Source organism: Cynocephalus volans, chromosome 10 (genome assembly GCF_027409185.1).
Source record: "Cynocephalus volans isolate mCynVol1 chromosome 10, mCynVol1.pri, whole genome shotgun sequence".
NCBI lineage: Eukaryota > Metazoa > Chordata > Mammalia > Dermoptera > Cynocephalidae > Cynocephalus > Cynocephalus volans.
The window spans coordinates 16,317,433-16,338,005 of NC_084469.1; the positions used below are offsets into that span (position 1 = coordinate 16,317,433).

At 42.0% G+C, this 20,573-nt stretch overlaps 2 protein-coding genes across 3 annotated transcripts in view; both read right to left on the reverse strand.

The window, feature by feature from the left end:
- TRIM37 (tripartite motif containing 37) overlaps positions 1-20,573 on the reverse strand; it is a 121,226-nt gene that overhangs the window by 9,762 nt on the left and 90,891 nt on the right. Inside the window, exons 23-24 of one of the 2 annotated variants that reach the window (XM_063108987.1) lie at positions 10,059-10,169; positions 2,974-3,052 (exon numbers count right to left, since the gene is read on the reverse strand). In XM_063108987.1, the coding sequence (XP_062965057.1) occupies positions 2,974-3,052; positions 10,059-10,169 (190 nt within the window). Of the gene's footprint in view, positions 1-1,753; positions 3,053-10,058; positions 10,170-20,573 lie in introns of those variants that run through there. The other variant, XM_063108988.1, reaches the window with a different exon arrangement.
- Positions 5,189-8,792, reverse strand: LOC134387900 (liprin-alpha-1-like). Its single transcript, XM_063110490.1, is given in 2 exon segments — positions 5,189-5,228; positions 5,230-8,792. Coding segments are annotated over 2 exon segments (3,603 nt in total).

Below are 20,573 nucleotides of genomic sequence, written 5' to 3' on the forward strand. Positions count from 1 at the left end.
GCTAAAATTAGTGGGCAACATTTTTAGCAGAAACAGGTTATCTGCATAGTCTCAAAATATCTAACCAAATATTTAGTAATTACAAAGGGAAAACAGTAAATTTATAGTAGAGAATCCTGATGGACACCATCTTAACCAAGTAATCAAGGTTAACATCACCAATAATAAGTATCAACATCCCATGCCCCTAATATGATGCACTGTGAAGGGCACATCACTTCTGCAGTAGCCTTCCAGATAATGCATTACCTCAACTTAATGTAAGGAAGCATCAGATAACCCAAACATGGTATTAAAACACCAAGGTCAAGGGGTCAGATCCCCATACCTGCCAGCTGCCAAAAAACAAAACAAAACGAAACAACCCAAAATAAAGAATATTCTATCAAATAACTGGTCATCTTCAAAAATATCCAGGTCGTGAAAGCAAGGAAAGAATGAAGAATTAGATTGGAGGATACTAAGGAAACACAATGACAAAATGCAATGTGGAATCCTGGAACAGAAAAAAGACATTAGTGAAATAACTGGTGAAATATGAACAAATTCTGTAGTTCGGTTAACAGTACTGTGACCAAGATTAGTTTCTTAGATTTGATCATGGTTCTATGGTTAGGCGAGACATTAACAATATAAGGAGCAAGCAAAGAGTATACATGGGAAACTCTCTCACAATTTTTGTAGATCTTTAGCAAAATCTAAAATAATCTCAAAATAAAAAGGTGAAAGAAAATAAGAGAATTTTAGGTTTTTAATTCCTGGGTACCAGCATGTTCGGTTTGATTCAAGTGTGATGAACTGGAAAAAGCACTAGATCAACAGTTCATCCCGTCCATGTCAGTGGTGTTGAACCATAAGAGAATCACACAACCTCTCCGAACCTCGGGTTCCCCTGCCGAATGGGCACAATACACAATTCATAGACCTCAAAAGTTATTTAAGGATTCAATGACACAGGTGGTCAAAGCTGTCCAGAAATGACATGCTCAAGCCCAATACAAGCATTACTCCTGCATCTTCAGGCCTAAGAGAAAACCTTATTAAAGAGAAATTTTCCAGGAATGAACTTGAGATAAAAATACTAAATACATGGCCAGCCACCAAAACAAAGCAAAAAAACTTCACTAAATACAGAAAGACTAAGAGAAACTATGCCCTTCAGCAAGAGGAAAGTTTATTAAAAAAAAAAAAAAAAAAAAAAGAGCACAGGACTCTATTAGGGTTCAGAAAGTACGAGAAAGTGGAACAGATGGAGGATAGCAGCTGGTTCTCCTCCCATGCCCCCTCCCTCCTGCACCGCTAGCTAAAATCTAGCAGAGCCAAGGCAGGCATCAAGGAAGAGAGGATCCAGCGGTTCCTGACATCACTGCAGAACCGGGCAGCAGACCTAGTACGTAGATGGCCAGGAACTGGCAGAGAAATTACATTTTGCCAAAGACCCCACCACTGAAATCTAACAGGTCTGAACTAAAGACTGTCATCTCTGAAGAAATCTTTTGGTCTTGCAGGTTCATTATGATTCTAGAAAGACTGGGATAGAACCTGCCCATCATCCCTCATCACAAACCTAAACACAAAATGAACTAATCAAATGTTTGATCTTTTCTACTCTGCTACACAGCCAAAGGGAGTATGCGTAGGAGACAAAGGGTTTCTGGTCCCACTTTTAATAAACTGCACAGGCATATTTTCTCAAGTTCATTTTATTAACAAAAAGTGCAAACTATTTTGAACAAAAGTAAACTATGAGTCAGCATCCGGCAAGGTATGAGACATGGAAAAGTGAACAATATTCATTAAGTAAAATTAAGCAGATGAGATGTCTCGCTTATGTACATATAGTTATTCATGCTTTTTCAATAGTTTCAGTCAACTTTCAGTGTAATTTTCACAAACATATAGCAGCTCAAACACAAATGCAGGAGCACAATGGCAAAGTTTGGCAATTATTTGGGGCATATGGAAGAAAACTTTATATCATAGTTTCGCTTTGATGTAAGCCACTTTGAAATATGTGTAACTCTTTAAATGTACTGACACTGAAATCACTGTCCAGCTAACGAAAATAAAGAAAAGAGGGTTTTAAAATATCTGTTGCTCTATAGCTGTACAGTAAGAAGTAGAAAAACAAAATAATTTTAAATGATCTTACATGACAAGGAACATAACCAAGCCACATTAACTTAATTCATTTGAAATTACATTCGCAAAAGTCACACAACAGAAAGATTACGTGCTGCGAAACAGTGCGCCTGCACTAGAACAAGCCAGAAAAGATAAATTAATTTTAGCCTGTCACCATACTCCAAAGAGGAAATTCAGTCTAGTGTTACTTCAGTTATTCATGTAAAGTATCTACAGGGAAGAATCTATTCTTTTTGTTTTTGTTGGCTGGCTGGTATGGGGATCTGAACCCTCAACCTTGGTGTTATCAGCACCACATCCTACCAAGTGAGTTAACCAGCCAGCTCCAAGAATCTATTCTTAAGTAATTTTTCTGTTGACTAATCTACAGGCACTAATGAAACTATAAACTGTGATTAAAACCCAAAATCTAAAGGTCATTTAAACACAACTGAGTGTCCAGCCCAAAACAGAAGGGCGCCAATGCTAAGCAGGTTACTGAGAACACGCACTGTCTCTAGGTACATTTTCTGGCAGTTAATCAGCCTTCTGTTGCAGGAAAAAACTGCCTTTTGCAAATGTTCTAATTTGCTAAATGAACTGAGGACTACACAGCTGTTTCATTAAATTACAAAGTACTCTTCACACAGTGACCACTTTTTCTGGTGTACTACTGTCTTATACTAGAATTGTGCTGCTTTCTAACAGTTTCTGAATGACAATTTCTGGTAGAGATGATGAAAAAATAAAACCACATCTGATTTGACTGATGACATATTTGAGCACCAACTACAGCCTATTTCAGAGCCAAGGTAGCTTGCAAGTCAGTTCTCTTGATTTGGCAATTACCTTCCATTGTTTTCTTCAGTACTGAAGCTGAGATCTTCAGGGCCTATTTGTTCACCATCAGGAAAACTGGAATGCATATCTAAAATAAAAAATTAAAACAGATAACGTAACGAGACTATTTTATTGACCAAGTCTTTAAATAATCTTAGCAAACGTGTTATTTAAGCAATAAAGACGTGCTGGATTGTGAACAAATCTCTGTCCTCAGAGAATTTCTGATCTGAGTCAGGTGTAAGCAAACAGAAAGGGAAAATAAAGGAGAAAAAAATAAAATGTGTAACAACATTCACAATTTGAAGAGGAAAGGCACTGTCTCACTTCGTCCTCCTGAGGATACTGTGGGAGAGGCTGAAGAAGGGAACGAGAAACAAAGATGTATAGTCTCAAGACTCAGAAGTTGTAAACATAGGACATATTTCAAAGCCAAATGAACGGCACATGCAAACATCACTACAAAACCCCACAGCACTCAAAATAACTTGCCTATCCAAAATATGGATGCTTCTTTTAGAAGCAGAGAAAACTACTTAAAGGTGCCTTAGTACTTAGAAATTATCAAATGCTTGGATCTGTATGGAAAAAGATACTAGAACACCAGGAAAATGTGTAAAATATAAAGCCGACAATTAGCATAAACCTGACAATGTTGTCTTTCCAGGAAATCTTGCAGAGGTATGCTCAGATTGATTAAGATCTATGGATGACTTTAAATGAGTATTTCTCTAACTTTCCAGTACATCCTTTTATTGTTTAATCTATACTTTGAATGGTTACAGTATATCCAGATGATAGAATATTAGGTTGCAATAAAAAAAAAGAAAGAAAGCAATAAATAATACTGTGATAAAAATAGTTCAAAAGTAGACTGTACATACTTGGTTACATAATCAGGAAGTTCACAAAAGATTAACAGAGAAACAGAACAGTAACAATGAATTGTACAAGTAAATTAAAAGCAGAAAACAACTGTAAAAAGACATGCTGTCTCTATCTATGTTTTAGTTGCATAATAAATAACGCACCATGACCTGACATTTTTTGCTGGCTTTTTAATATGCCATTTAAAAAGTAAAAGTTACATTTGCTACTTATACAATCCAAAATAGCTATATCATCGAAATCTAAAAATGCAGGACTAGGTACATTCTTTAAACACGTTTACAAACAAATGTAACAAGATGATTTACATAAGAAAGTAAGGCCTTTATTAGAGTTGCTACGCTATATCGTGTTCAGGGGCGCCTGTGTGCTGCAGGCACCCATACCTGTGAGATGACGGTGCAGTGCCCGCTGATTGGTCCTCGAAGAGTCCTGGTATGGGAGCCTCCCTACCCTGTTTCCAGCGAGGAAAGCAGGGAAGCAGTGAAGCCAGCTGGGCAGGCGGGGGCCAGCCCCCAGGAGTCTTTCCCTCCCCACAGAGAACAGCTCCCGGCTGGGCTCATGGCGCTGGTCAGTCGCTGAAGATAAGCCACCCAAGTCCATCCAGAGACAAAGCTAGGAAAGGGTTAACCAGTGCTAAGAGATTTTCATAGTGTTCTGGTCATCCTTCAGTCCAAATTTTATTGGAAGCTGATATTTAACACCTGATATTTTACATTTGTTCACACTGCAGAATAAAGCATTTCTTGCTAGAAAAAGTATACATGGTCAGTCATTAACATACGACAAGAATTGCTTGAAATTAAGTATGCTTATTTCAAAATGACTGTTGCATTTGTAAAGGATAATGCACATTGCTTGTGTCATAATGACTTTATAAACAGTAAAATTCTCTTCTCTGTAATGGTTTATCATTAAAAAATTAAACAATAATAATTACAATAAATGTATAATTTACAAAAGCCCTATATTTGTCCATAGGATTTATACATATAAGTATTACAGTACATTCATTTGAAAAACTAAAATTAGGCATAAGAACATGAATTGATTTGAAAGGATATTTATAGCCTGGATATACATGAAAAAGTAAGTAACTATATAAATGAAGAGTCATAAGTTTACATAAATATAAGAAACATTAAATTCTAAAATATTTTCTCTATGGTATTCATGAAGTTTTCACTAATTAAAAACTCTAATAAAATATCTTAGGGTCCATATAACAACTATTAACAGATTAAAGATTCCATTGCATTCTAAAATGTAGTCTTTGTTGGATTCAAAATGCTGCATAATCATCTGCAGAAGTAGTGTGGGTAAAGAGCAGGAGGCTTTAGCAGGAGTAAGTCCTGACTGTGGCAGAATCCAACCTGTGTTCCTGACACACTGCCGTCCATCTGCATCTTCCTTGGCTGCCTGGAGGGTGAAGACATAGAAGTAACCCGGAAGTTTGCAGGAGGAGTCTCTGCTGATCCAGCAGCTAAGCCACGAATGTCCTTTGGTCTGAATTTTTTTCTCCATGAAGGTGGTCTCCTAAAGCTTTTATCATCGTCTTCATCAAACTTTCTGTCAGTCCCCATGACCAAAAGGTTGTTAAATTCTCTTTCTAAGACAGCACGAGCCTGTGTGTTCTGCGTTGGGATCTGTAACAATAGCGCCAGTGCGTTGAAGTCAAAGCTTTCATCTAAGGCCAGAAGGGCACCGTGAACGCCACTCTCTAAAAGATTGTTTGCATATTCTTTAAGGCCAATTGACAGGATCCAGCGAATCACTCGATCATTGCTCCAAACAAGCACATCTTTTACTTCATTCTGACTTTCTTCTCTTTTTCTTTCCAGTTCTTTTCGGTCATAATTTAATCTTCTCAGGCACATAATTCCACACTGGAAACTGTTTCTGTGGAAACTGTTGACCATTCTCAGCTGCCCGCGGAGGTCCTTCTTGGTCAGGTGGTCCAGCATCCTGGCGTCCACCAGGCACTCCATGAAGTAGCTGCGGTACTGAGGGAGGCCCAGGCTGGGCAGCCACTCGTTCCCAATCCACTCGTGGTTCATGTCCCCATATGCGAGTGTCATTCGCGATGTGGGAGGGGCGGACGGGCTGCTGGTAAGAGACATGATCTCTTCGATGGCCAGCCTCAGCTTCAGCCTATGCAGGGGGTTGCTGATGCCGATCTCACGCTGGATCTCGGTGTCCGACAGGGCCGACATGATGGCCCCACTCTTCACGTTGGCTCGGCAGGCAGCCACATACCAGGCGGGCATCCCCACCCAGAGCTCCAACCACACAACTACGGTCGGCCCATCCCACTGGGCAAAAGGCAAACCTTGTCTTCGGGCTTCATCGAGCAATTCCTGCTTTTTTTGAAGTTTACGGTTTTTTTCAGCCTGTCCTCCCAATTTGCTCAGTGCCAAGGCATCTTGAGATGCACTGTCTGTCTCTGAAACACCAGCGTGACCTAATGATTCTTTGCCAGCTTCTTCAGGTCGGCCCTTTTCTTTCTTGCCAAACAAGTGGCCGATAAAGGACTTGATGCCCTTCTTCTTTGGGGCTTTGTGGAGCCAGTCCTGGCTGCTGTTACTACTGCTGGGATTGCTCACGGGACCGCCCTGGGAGCCTGTCGAGTTTCTCACGTCCCTGACGTCCTCATGGCTGAGTGTGTGCAATGCCTCCTTATGCAGCCTGTCTTCCCGGAGGGCCCTCGGGGAGGCCGGAGGGGAGCTTTCACATTTTATCATTGTCTTGTCCTCTCGCGCCTCCTCTCTGGATGCTGGCAACAGAGTCACGATGCCCAGTCTGTCTACTTCCCTGGCTGGGCTGTGAGGAATCCTCCTTGGGGTGGAACGGCCGCTGCCTGGAGGGGAGGAGCTGGCAAGCGAGGAAGCAGGGTGGGGCGGAATGGAGCTCATTGATCTAAAACGACGAAGACTGTATAAGCTTCCACTACCAACTCTACTTTCAGTCTCCTCTGCTCGCTGCTCTGTGTTGTCCTTTTCTTCTTGTATCAACCCGATCTCTTTGTTGATGGCATCCAGCTGCTCTTGAAGCATCACGGCTAATGTCTGCTCATCAGCCTGTCCACTGGGTGACAACAGATCAGCTGAGCTGAGTAGAGTGTCCCTGTCATCTTTGCCATCAGACACATCGACATCACTCTCAAAAGCTTGTGCTGCATTTGCTAAGACACTAGCCTGTTGGGCACGTTCCCAATCCTGTTCATTAAGAGTTTGTACCTTGGAAGGCTCATCCCGTAGAGCAGCTAGGTGGCCTTTCTGGGGGCACCGCAACACTGCTCTGGTGCTGTAGGAATCTGTGGGACTGTCTGCCACAGGGGACCTGAAATCTGGGACACTGCCCAAGTGGGGTCGGCCATGATGGAGTGAAGCACCTCTTAGTCTCATTTGGTCTAGTTCAGCCCTCAATGCTTCAATGTTTAAGACGAGCTGATTCTTATCATGTTGCGTATCTTCCAATTGCTTTTTTGCATTTTCAACTTCTCGTAACAGAGAATTCTTATCTTCTAGAGCAGCCATTCTCTCTTTCAGATGAAGCTGGAGCCTCTCATTAGATTCTGAAAGAAGCTTGTCAACAGTGTCTGATAAACGTTTATTATGCTCTTCATTCATTTTTTCTCTCTGCCTTGCCCCCTGCAGTTCTTGGTTCTTTTCCTCCAGCTGCGCCTCCATCTGTCGTAACCTTTCTTCAATGCTGCTGTGTCTCTCTTCAGCCTTCGAGAGCGCTGCCACCCTCTGGGCCAGCTCCGCCTCCACCTCCGGGAGTGTCTCGGCTTTCCTCATGGTCTGCTGCAGCTTTTGCTCCGCTAATTCCAGCCGTTCCTGTAACTGGCGGTTTTTATCCTCAGTCTGTCGATGCACAGCATCTTTCTTTGCAATTTCATTTTCAAGTTCATCATTGAGGTCATGCACAGACGTGGCTTCACGCTGTGCAGCGAGGTAGCGTTTTTCAAGAGCAGTGATTCTCTCTTCCATGTCTTCCTTATGGGCCATTGCTTTGCGGATGTCCCGTTGCAATTTCGTGTTCCTCTCCTCAGATTTGATCAAGTCTTCCCTGGCCGTTAAGAGATCTTCCTCCAGCTCTGCCACGTGACTGGAGAGGGCGGCCAGGTGCTCTTTCATTTGGCTCTGCTCCCTCAATTGCTTGTCTATGACTTCCTGGAGCTCTATTACTTTAGCAAGGTCCTCCTCGTGGCTTAATGAACCATCAGAAGATCTCTTTCCATTCGTGCTCGGGGTATTTTCTCGTTCATGGTTCATGTCAAGCGCTCCATCTGTTAGTGTTTTTTTCGGATTATTCTGTTCTTTAAGAATCATTAGCTCTTTGTGTGTGGCACCTAATTCTTCTTCTAACAAACTACACCTTTCAAGTGCTATTCGTAATCTCTCCCTCACTTTTTCATCCAGAGCTTTGTGGTGCTCAAACAACAACTTCAGTGCTTTGAGCACTCTGACTTCGCTGGACACACCTGCTGGGGACTGTGCCTGTCTCTTCACCACAGTCATCCTGAGAGACCTCTCGTGCCTAGAGACAAGGCATTCCAAATGTTCTAAAAGCAGCCTGGTGTTGTTCCTTTCTGCTTTCAGTTCAGCAATTTCTTCTTCCCTTTCAAGAACCTCTTCCCTGCATCCATTCAGTTCCTTCATAAGTGCAGCAAACTCCTGTGGAAGTGCAGTATTGAGCTGTCTCTGCAAGGAATCTCTTTCATGACCAACTTCGTGTAATTTCCCCTGGGTTAAGGCCAGCGTTTCTTGAGTCTCTCTAAGAGTGTCAAGAAGTCGGTCCCTTTCTTCTAGCATGGAGACCACCAACTGTTCAAAACGTGAATCTGCGTCTGCCTGTGAAGGGGAGCCGGATGCGTGGCTCCCACTTCCTCCTGGGGAGCCTTCGGCTTCACTGATGGTTGGCATCACCTCACGCATCACAGGAATGTGTGCAGTCAGCTCCTGGGAAGGACTGACGGCTCCCTGAATTCTTGGGCTGGATTTGGTGAGCACTAAAGGAACGGGACTCGTGAAGGGTTGGGAGAGGTGTTCTCCAATGGTTGGTCAGTCAACCTAACTTACGTAAGTTTCCAGCCCAAAATAAAATTCCACAATGGAAACAGAGCAAGCAGGTCCGGACAGCCGGGGACGGCTGGGAGGGAAGGAAAAGTGATAGGTGAGTCGATGAGAGGCTATGAAGTGTCGCCAACACACAGACGGGGCGAGGGCAAGGGGGCCGCACTCCGGGCACAGCGGACCCCCGGCACCCCTCACGGTGAGGCTGACCCACGTCCCAGCCGCGCCCCGCTCTCTCCGCCCGAATCAGGTGCTGCAGAAGCCGTGGCCGCCACGGCACTGACGACGGTTTCCAAGGAGCCCGCTGGGGTTCTAGAAGCCACAGGTCATTGTCCCCGCCGCGCGCTGGGTCCCTGCTCGTGGGGCCGGGGGAAGGGCGGCGCGTGGCCCCAAGGGCGCGTCCCTTCAACCAGGCCCTCACTGCGTGCCTGTCCCCCGGGGTGACATTCAGCCGGCCCCAAAACTATTCATAAAATACAATCTCTTTTAGGTAAACAAATGCAAATAAAAACAGAAGAAAACAAGGTTTCGCTTGGGAGTTTTCTTTTTAAGAATTTTTTTGGAGGAAGAGGGAATAAAAATTAATGATTCCATAATCTGCATGCACTACTAAGAAATCAGAAAAAGTTATTTTAAAAAAGTTATCTTATAGTAGGCTAGAAAAATTTCTGAAAAGAACAAAACAAAAACAAACATCTGAAACCTCCCCAGGAGTTGGCAAACGTTTTCTATAAAGGAGCAGATAGTAAACATTCCAGCACTGCAAGTAACAAATGGTCTCTGTTGAAAATTAATTTTTTTGGTGTGTTTTTTACAACTCTTTGCAATGTAAACGTCTTTTGCAGGTCACAGGCTGCACAGAAGCGGGTTGTAAACCCTTCTCCGCCCAATAAGTAACACTCATTAGGTATCTGACCAAGGCAAACATTACCCACCAAATTTATTCTGTACTCACCACATGGTTTACCAAAGAATGTTGTCTCACAAATGACAATTTATAGAAAAAGAAGCAGAAGCAGAAGAAGCGAAAGCAGCAGAGCAGAGTAACAAGCAGTAGCAGCAGAAGAAAAAGCAGCAGCAGCAGCGACATTTTTATTACTCTGTGTAAAATGACACCACGGTTTGCACCTTCATCTGGGGGCTGTGCCAAGAAAGAGTCGTGAAATCCGCCCACACTGGTGTGCTCTTCCTGCTCCTCATTCTCAGTGTCACATTCAATGTCACTGTCGCTACTCATTCCTGGCAGGAAAGAAAGGGAGAACGTGTTTCTGACAAGAAACCACTGTAAGTGTCCTGCTAAATTTCACACTGGATGCCAATAATTCAAAAAACCAAACACCAAACAAAACAAAGAAAAAAGGAACCACACAAAACTCAATTCTCTTTAGTTATTTAGAGAAGTGATTTAATTTTTGTTCTCAAAAGTTTAAAACGTCCCTTTCCACAGTACCTGAAAGTTATAATTTAAAATAGTATTAATTTCATTATACTGAGAATTTTTTTTCCAGATTAAATACTCTGCTTTTTCTAGAGAATCATAATAGGTAACAGGAACTTTTATATAGACACAATTATAGTCTCCAGCCTCAAACACACATAAATATAAACATATGATTAAAATACACATAGAATATGTGTACAGAAAATCCCAGCAATTTTAGCAAGAAATTAGTTTCTATCCTATTTGGTCCTGTAATTTGTTTTTGTGTGCAGTGAAGTGCTACATAATGATGTTTTCTTTTTAAAATATAACAAGAATATGCACATTTATTTGTTCAAATAACAAATACATAAACTGAATAACAGATGATTAACAAAACACTCTGTAGAAAGTAGGACTTCAAATTTTCACAAAAACTGGAGATGTAAAACTTATTAAAATTTACATATTTCATTTTATAACCTCTACAATTACTTGAAATAGTTCTCTAACAACTTCCAAAAGCATGCAAATATCTAATTTCAACAGAGGAAGATGGATAAACTTTTCAAAAAGGCAAATTAATATCTAAGCAAATTAACAAGTCTGCTTAATAAAAAGAAATCAAGAACAGAAATGAAATATCTAAGATTACATAAAAATAAACAAGATGTAAATACAAGGGACTTCAAAAAGTTCGTGGAAAAATGGAATTGAAAGATAATGGAAATCTTACCAGTAACTTTTTTGTTTTGTTTAATTTTTTTCTTTCTTTTTTAAAAAAAAACTAAGATCACAGAAAATATGTTCTCTGACCTCCACAACAGAAGGAAATTTAGAAAACTCACAAATGTGTGGAAATTAAACAACTCCTAAATAAACAATGGGTAAGAAGAAATTAAACTAAATAAACAGTGGGTAAAAAGAAAAATCACAGGGAAATTAGAGAGTACTTGGAGATAAAGATCAAAGTTCAGCATAGCAAAATTTGTAGGATGCAGGGCTCATGCAGAGCTAGAGGAAAATTTATACTCGTAAACACCTGTATTAAAAATAACAAAAATCTCAAATCAGCAACGTAAACTTCTGCCTTAAGAAAATAGAAAAAGAAGAGCAAACTAAACCAAAAGCAAATATAAATAGGAAGTAACAAAGATTACAACAGAAATATATGAAATAAGGAATTTTAAAAAAATAGAGAAAATCAACAAAACCAAAAGTCGATACTTTAAAAAGATCAACAAAATTTGCAAACTTTTATCTAGAGACTGACGAACAAAAAAGAGAGAAGACCAAAATTACTAAAATCAGAAATACAGCAGGGGCATTATTACATTGTCACTGTGGATCTCTGTGGTGGTAGGTTTAATTTCTATCTCTTTCTCATTTGCATTTTTGTTCTCCCAGTGGGTTTTGTTCTTTCTTGTGTATTTGTGGTAGTGATTACCATTTTGTAGATTCCAGATGTAGGACTTCCTTGAGGATTTCTCGTAGGGTTGGGTCACGTGGAGAATTCCCACAGCTTTTGTTCGTCTGGAAAACACACTATTTTCCCTTATTTCTGAAGGAAATACCAGCCTTGCTGGGTAGAGTATTCTTGGCTGACAGTTTTTTCCTTTCAGTATTTTGAAGGTATCATTCCATTTTCTTCTGGCCTGCAGTTTCTGTTTAGAAATCTGCTGTTAGTCTGACAGGAGCTCCTTTATAGGTGACTTGATGTTTTTCTCTTGCATCTTTAAAGATTCTCTTTTTCTTTGAGTTTTTCCAGTTTGACTATAATGTGTCTTGGAGAGGATCTTTTTGGGTTTAATCTGTTTGGGGATCTTTCAGTCTCTTGGATCTGAATGTCCATATCTTTTTTTTTTTTTTTTTTTTTTTTTAATTTTTTTTTTTCCCGTGACCGGAGCTCAGCCAGGGAGTGCACCGGTCATTCCTATATAGGATCCGAACCCGCGGCGGGAGCGTCGCCGCGCTGCTAGCGCAGCACGCTACTGAGTGCGCCACAGGCTCAGCCCAGAATGTCCATATCTTTCCCCATACCTGGGAAGTTTTCCATTATTATTTCATTGAATAGGTTTTCCATGCCTTTTTCTTTTTAAACATTTTTATTGAATCAAAATTGATTATACATTTTTGGGGGTTCAACACTGAGATATGTTGATCAAATCAATATTCCTAGCATACATATTGTTACAAATAGTAATTATTCTTTTTTTTTTTTAAATAGTAATTATTCTTTATGCCCCTTGCCCAATCCCTCCCCATCCACTTTTCCCTGCCCCCTCTAATCACCCTAGATTTCCTCTCTCCCTCTGAAAGAATAATGGTTACTCTTTTGATTTGTTGCCCAAATGATCTGTCCAATGCTGAGAGGCATGATCAGGTCCCCAGTATGATCACAGAGCAGATGCCTCTTCTGTCACTCTGAAATGGATTCTGTGGAGAGAGATATCCTCCTCCTTTATCTCTGCTGGTGACTCTCCTTGTGTCAATGCACTCCAGTGGCTGGTGGACCATCTGCATGGTGGTTGTGGTGTTTAGCTGCCTTTGTGGCAGCCATGATATCGTGGTGGCTGTGATGGGCCACCCACATGGAGGAGATGATTTTGGCATGCTCCATGGTGCTGGCGGTGTGCCTGGTTGTGGAGAGTGACTGATCCCTGGCTCCATACCCTGAGTCCCGGGCGGGCCCCAAGACACTGGTGCAGTGAGCCTGGTTGTGAGGGGGGTCCAGTCCCCTTCTCCATGCCCCAGGTAGGCCCCGAGGTGCTGACGCGGTGAGCCTGGTTGCGGGAGGGGGCATCCGGTCCCCAGCTCCATACCGCGGAACCCTGCTTAGGTCCAGAGGTGCTGGTGTGGTGTGCCTGGTTGTGTGAGGGGGGTCTGGTCTCCTCCATACCCTGGGTCCCTGGGTGGGCTCCAAGGCAGAGGCATGGTGTGCCTGGTTGCGAGGGGGATCTAGTCCCCTTCACCATGTCCCAGGTCGCTGGGTGGGCCCCAAGGCACAGGCATGGTGTGCCTGGTTGCGAGGGGGATCTAGTCCCCTTCACCAAGTCCCAGGACCCCGGGAGGGCCCTGAGGTGCTTGCGCAGTAGGCCTGGTTGTGGGAGGGGGGTCTGGTTCACTTCTCCATGCCCTGGGTCCCCAGCTGGGCCCTGAGGCGCTTACATGGTGAGCCTCGTTAGGGGGGGTTCCAGTCCCCTTCTCCATGCCCCAGGTCCACAGGCAGTCCCTGAGGCTCTAGCACAGTGTGCCTGGTTGTGGGAGCGGGGCCTGGTCCCCTTCTCCATGCCCTGGGTCCCCAGGTATGCCCCAAGGTGCTTACGCGGTGAGCCTGGTTGTGGGAGGGGGGGTTCCAGTCCCCTTCTCCATATCCTGGGACCCTGGGCGGGCCCTGAGGCACTGGCGAGATGTGCCTGGTTGTGGGAGTGGGGTCCGGTCCCCTTCTCCATGCCCCAGGTCCCTGGGTAGGCCCCGAGGAGCTGGTGCGATGTGCCTGTTTATGGGAGGGGGGGTCTGATCCCCTTCTCCATGCACCAGGTCCCCAGGTGGGCTCTGAGGTGCTGGCGAGATGAGCCTGGTTGAGGGAGGTGGGGGCCGGTCCCTTTCTCCATGCCCCAGGTCCCCTGGTGGGCGCTGAGGTGCTAGTGTGGTGTGTCTGGCTGCAGAAGGGGGATCCAGTCCCCTTCTTCATGCCCTGGGTCCCTGGGCGGGCCCCACGTGCTGGTGCAGTGTGCCTGGTTACGGGAGGGGGGCCTGGCCCCCTTCTCCATGCCTTGGGCCCCTGAGGCACAGTCACGGTGTGCCTGGGTTTGGGAAGGGGGTCCGGTCTCCGGCTGCTAGCTCTAGGTCTCCAGGTGGGCCCTGGGGTATTGGTGGTATGCCTGGATGTGAGAGTGGGGTCTGGTCCCAGATCCAATACTCAGGTTCCTGGGCAGGGCCCTGAGGTGCTGGTCGTGTGAGTAGTTGTGGGCAGGGATCCTGCCCCTGGCTCCATGTCTCAAGTCCCATGTTGGGCTCCAAGGCATTGCTGGTGTGCCTGGGCCAGAACCAACTTTTTGTCCTATGCTTACTTCTAACACAGAGGAAATTCCTGTGGGAACCAGTACTTGGGCTGTGAGGTTGAGTAAATTGCTGCTTTGCTACTGTTTCCCTAGCGAAGGCTTTTTCTGCAGCTTAGGGTTTAATGGTTGATGTCATAGGTACTTCCGACTCTCCAGGTACTCGGTGCACCTGGGTTGTGTAGAAACTCTGATCTGGGCCTGAGTTTTTCATCGAACTGCACCCCACACAGTTCTGCATTCCCAACCAGTCTCCTCTGAGTGGTCCTGTGCTGATTGGGGGGCCAGACTGGCTGTCCTTGCTATTTCCCAGTGTTCTCCTGGTGGGCCTGTCTCCCCCACCACTCGTGCTTCAAACACTTCCCATGGGATGGGCCATGTGCCGGTCCCTTGTGATGACTCACCGGGCTCTGAGTGGCTCCCCTTTTTCAGCTGTTCTGTCTCCTCGCTCCTGCATGGATCCATGGGAATGCTATTAATGGTCTTGCTCCTGCTCCATGCACTCCAGCATTAAGGTGGCCACAGCCCACAACACTGAGAGCAGTTTTTTCTTTCTTTCATCGTCGTTTCTCCCACCTTTGTAAGTTCCATAGTTCTCTACTCCTCTTCATCTGAACTCCAGCAGCCCCAGCTTGGCTGATGTTACATTTTTATTGTTGTAAATTCATTGATTTGTGGGAGAGAGTGACGCTGGGGACTGTCTATTCCACCATCTTGACCGGAAGCCTCTCCATGCCTTTTTCTTTCTCCTACCCTTCTAGAACACCGAAGATTTGAATATTTGTGTACTTAAGATTGTCTGCTAGCTCTCTTACGCTGTCTGCCTTTTTAAAAATTCTTTTTTCTTTTTTTTTGTCCACCTGGGTTATTTCAAAAAGACTATATTCAAGATCAGAGATTCCTGCTTCTGTTTGTTCTAGCCTACTCCTTAAGCTATTGGTTGTATTTTTTATTTCATTAACTGAATCTTTCAGTTCCATGAATTCTGCTACATTCTTTTTGAAGGTATTAATCTCTTTGTACATTTCCTCCTTCATATCCTGGATTCTTTTTCTTGTTTCATTATGTTGTCCAACTGAGTCTTTTCATATCTCAGTGAGTTTCCTTAAGATTGTTGATCTGAATTTCTTCTCAGTCATTTCAAGGGTTTCCTGCTCTACAGGGTCTGGAATTTGAAAATTACTGTATTCTTTTGGTTGTATCATATTTTCTTGGGTTTTCATATTTCTAATATCTCTATGTTGCTGTCTGCTCATCTGGTAGAGCAGTTGCTCCTTTTACTACTTTGGAGTGGGCTTTGAGGAGAGAGATGTCCTCTTCTTTTTCTGGTTTCCTCTGGTGACCTGCCTTGTGTCTGTGCAGCTGAGTGTCCAGCAGGCTGCCTGCACGGTGGCAGTGGCTGCTGCCGTGGTAGGCCACTTGCGTGTGTTTTCAGCATGCTCTCTTGCCCGTTTCTGAGTCCATAATGATGTTCTGATCTGAAGAACTGAATATACCATAGCAGTACCATAAAATTATTATGGAACTGAAAAATGCTTTTTGCCTAGGGATGGATGTCATAGTCATTGTAATGTTGTAGGCGTTACTCATATGGGGTGATGCTGGGGTAAACAAACCAACTGCAAAATATGTTGAGGAGGAGTGCCCCTCCCAAAGGTAATTCACCCCTTTCAGATAGAAAACCAAGCACTTGACAAATTAGATCTGCTCCCAAGTGAAAGGGTTGTTGTCTACTTTAGAATTCTTACATTTTTAAATGACTCCAACCCATCCCCATTAACAAACTAATAGTTAATAACAGTTAGCTAACATTCATGGAGTGCTTGCTAAGTGCCAGGCACAATCAATACCTGTGATTTAATTTTCATAATCTTGTGGGGATGGTATGATTGGTATTATTCTAATTCCCATTTCACAGATGAAGAAAGTGAGGCTGAGAGACTTAGTAACATAATTAGGGGGCCCATGCTCATTGCAACTAGTGGCCAGTGTAGATGCCAGGAAAAGTCACTGATGTTCCCTTTCATAATACACTCTCACCAGTAATGAAATCACCTAATAATGCATTTCTCAGAACGTACCCTCCATCGATAAGTGATGCATGACTGTATATTAGTTGATTTTGAAAAGACAAACTCTATAGTAAGTATTTGTTTCAGCAAGATAGCGATCAAGAAAACCTGAAAGTCTATCTGCCACAAATTCTTATGAATAGTTAAATAAAATATAAACTCAAAACATTATTTTAACAAACAGCCACGTTAAAAAGACAGAAGGGAAATCCACGGGTATCAGAAACAAAGGAGGAAAAAGAACACTAGTGGACCAGATGCTACAGCTGCCCTGGAGAGCCAGATGTGAAGATTTTTAACGCTCCCTTGGGGATGGGGAAAAAAAGCTTCGAACCCACCACAGAAAGGGAGTTGAAACTGAGACACCCCCTGTATAAAGAATAGGGGGAAAGAACAGAATAGAGAAATTCTGCCTACCAACATAGAAAAACAGCAAGTAATTTTGTCTGTTTCTGCTGGGTTTTGTAGAGACGGGAAAAAGTCTCACCTAAGATTTCAAACTGAGGTCTACATGCCTAATAGTCTGATATTTAAAGTTGAGGTTCAAGTCTCTAGAAATTAATAGAAAAATGTTCAAGAACTAGTGTCACTTAAATGAAGCAAATTAAAATGCTCTTTGGAGGAAGGCTCTACATAAGATAGAATAGGCACATTCCATCCTGTCTTTCCCAATGAATGCAGCAATAAAACCTGGACAGAATGCATGGCATATTTAGGGACTCTGAAAAGGAAATAGAAACACGCATACTGGTAAAGCCAGAATTTGAAGTACCACCAAACTGGCAGATTAAAACAAGACCCAGGGTCTCATAAAATCATATTTAAAATGTCCAGGATACAATCAAAAATTATTCAGCATATGAAAAATGAGGAAAACACAATCAACAAACACCAATGCTGAGATGACATAGATATTGGAATTATCTAACAAGGATTTTACCCCAATACAAAAATGCTCAAGAACGCTCTTAACACACATAAAAACTCTCTAGAAGAATGCTTCCACAATACAGAACACAAGAATTCTCATGGGGCCAGGGGGATCTTAAAAAAGGTGTGCTCCAAAATAAACAAAGCAGCCAATCCACCTGAAGCAAGAACAGCAGGCACACAAATAGAAGGACAACGCTTTGAATTGTTCATAAAATGGAACAACAACCTGTAAGAGACTACACAATTCTGGTTAACCTGAAAAGGCAGATTTAAACAAGAACTAAATATATTTCCTAGAAATGAAAGAACAAGCACTAAAATTAAAATATTCATGGGTGGTTTAGGCAAAGCTGAAAAGAGATTAATGAAGTTGCATAGATGAGGAAATTAATGAGAATGCAAAAGAAAAATGAGATAAAAATTACACACAAAAAAAGAGATTAAGAAGCAAGGAGATAAAAGAGAATGGTCCAAACTGTGTCAACAGACTGCCATAGAGAGATCAAAAATAAAAAAGGAGGGACAATAGAACAGAAAATGGCTGAGAATTTTTCTAGGATTAATGAAAAGCATCATGAACAAAATGAAAATAAAAATACAACATATCAAAATTTGTGGGATGTGGCCCCAGAAGTGTTTAAAGGGAAATCATAATATAGCATTAAATGCTTATATTAGGGAAAAAACGTCTGAACTCAATGATCTAAGCTTCTACTTTCTAATAAACTAAAAAAAAGTAAGTTAAACCCAAAGCAAGCAAAATAACAAAGAACAGAAATAAACAACATCAGAAAAACAACAGAAAGAAGCCCCAACGAAACAAAAAGGTGGTTCTTTGTGAAAAGCCTCTAGATAGATTCGCTAAGAAAAAAGAGGGTAAACAAAATTATCAATTTCAGGAATGAAAGTGTACATGCATCACTGCAGATCCTACAGACATTGAAAGGATAAGAAAGGGAGAGTAGAAACAACTATATGCTCATGAAACATAGACACAAACTACCAAAGCTTGTTTAGGGAAAAAGAGATAACCCAAATTGGAATTTTCACTATTAAAGAAATAGAATTTGTAGTTAAAAACATTTCCATCAAAGAAAACTGTAGCCCCGCATGGCTTCATTGGTGAATTCTTCCTGTTCTGTTTTCAAGAAGAGTTTCAGTAGTAGTATTTTTCCCTTGCTTGGAAGACATAGGCTAGATGTATGGACATTTCTGAAATCTTCATCTCCAGCAAAGAAAGAAAAAACTTCCCTGCTCTAAAGACTGAAGAGAACACTGCTGATTTACAGGGACCAAAACCAGCTACTGTGCGAAGCATCGCCTCCACCTTGTGGCCCTTCATGGAACTGCTGCTGAAAATACTATCTCCATGTTGAAATCTTGAACTTTTAGGCACAAATTTGACCTCTTGATATTAGTGTTCCTGAATTCCTGACAGATAATAACCTTCAGGATTCGGAAACAATGAACTGAAATTCTCTGGAATCTTCAGGAATTCCCAAAATCTAAGTTATTCTTTACATACATTTTTCAAACTCTTTATTCATTATGAGTATCTTAAAAAAAATTGTTAGTACTTACAACTGTGACCTACAGTGAATACTCAAATGCTGTAAAACACCTGTGAGCATTACTGTGTAGTATCTGAATAATGTAACATTTAGAACTATTAGCAAGGTTTATAGTACTGCAAAGAATCACACAGACAGTAAGGACTTACGCTGCTTCAAAAACTTATTTCTTAGAACGCCACTCACAGGATTTTTATCAAGTCTACTATATATAAATGCATTAATATTTACTTAGCAGCAGACAAGGCTGTGAACACATATAAAACGGCAACAACTATAACCACAACTGATTTGTAATCACTTCTCTCCAAGGTGCTCGCACTGACCTTTATTTCTAGCTGTCAGCATTTCCAGTTTTTACTTTCGACTTGCTGTAAGTAGATATGTTTAACCTGCAATGTTTCTGTGCTGTCATCTTAGAATAATATCTGAAATAGGGTATTTCTATATCGATTAAATACCATAATTTTTGAGCATCCTATATATGTTCAGTAAAGCTAAGTTTTGAGTTATAACACCCTTAATCAAGATGCTTAAATTTCAAGTGCTTGGAAAATATATTCAGCACTTGGTACAACAGAAACTTTGTATTCTATCCACTAACAATTCATCTCCCTTTCTCTTTTCTAAAATAACCTTGATACTGTTCAGGTGTCTTCCCTCTTCAACATGTGGAATGAGTCAGGGAGGGGACCAAATGACTGAACTTTACCAATTTCTCTTGCCAGTGATTGATGAGATGTAAGAGGAGTTAGCAAGTTGTTAAGGTACTCTGATAAAGGTTTTTTTGTTGATAAACAGAGGTATACAGAAGAAGATAATCCTTTCCCACTCCCAGAATATTGCTGACTCCATATGAAGTTTGGAACTATAGCAACTATCTTGCCATCCTGAGGGGAGCTAAGCCAACTTACTGAGAATGGCAGAGGAAAAGATGGGGAAAAAGAGTTCTTGATCACACCGAGCAACTAAATTTTCTAACTCTGAAGCTGCCCTACCTACCACAGTTAGGTGTGATTGCCTGTTACTGGGAGACTTCTTGTTAATACAAGACACTTAATCTTTTTTATTGTTTCAGTCAGTTTAGTCATTCTTGGGCAACTTTTGTAAACAGCATCTTAATTGATTATCCTAAAAAGGATCAGCAATGGCAGGCCGTCAGACTTTGTATTTTCTTAAATAGGCTTCCAGGAAGGTTTTTTAATAGGCATGCCAAGGCTTTTCCCTCGGATAGGTGTTTTGAGTACCCCTGACTTAACCGAAAGGGATCTGTACTGCTTTGGCAGGAACTCAGAGCAAAATCTCCAGTTTTACATAGAACAAGAAAGAATTTGGCCTATCTCCAGGAGTTCTATAGGTTATCAATTGAAAAAAAAAATGTCATAACTTGGGCACCAAGGCCTTAAAGAGAAGATAAATACAAGGTTGTCCCATATGGCACCTGTTAGAAAAAGGAAAAGGCCTGTTGATGACTGTCACGTCTAACAAAAAAGTTACATTTTACCGATGCTTAGGAGCAATTAGGAAACCACATTAGTAGCCTCAAATTCCCAGCTAGTAACAACACAGACAATAGCTTATTTTAA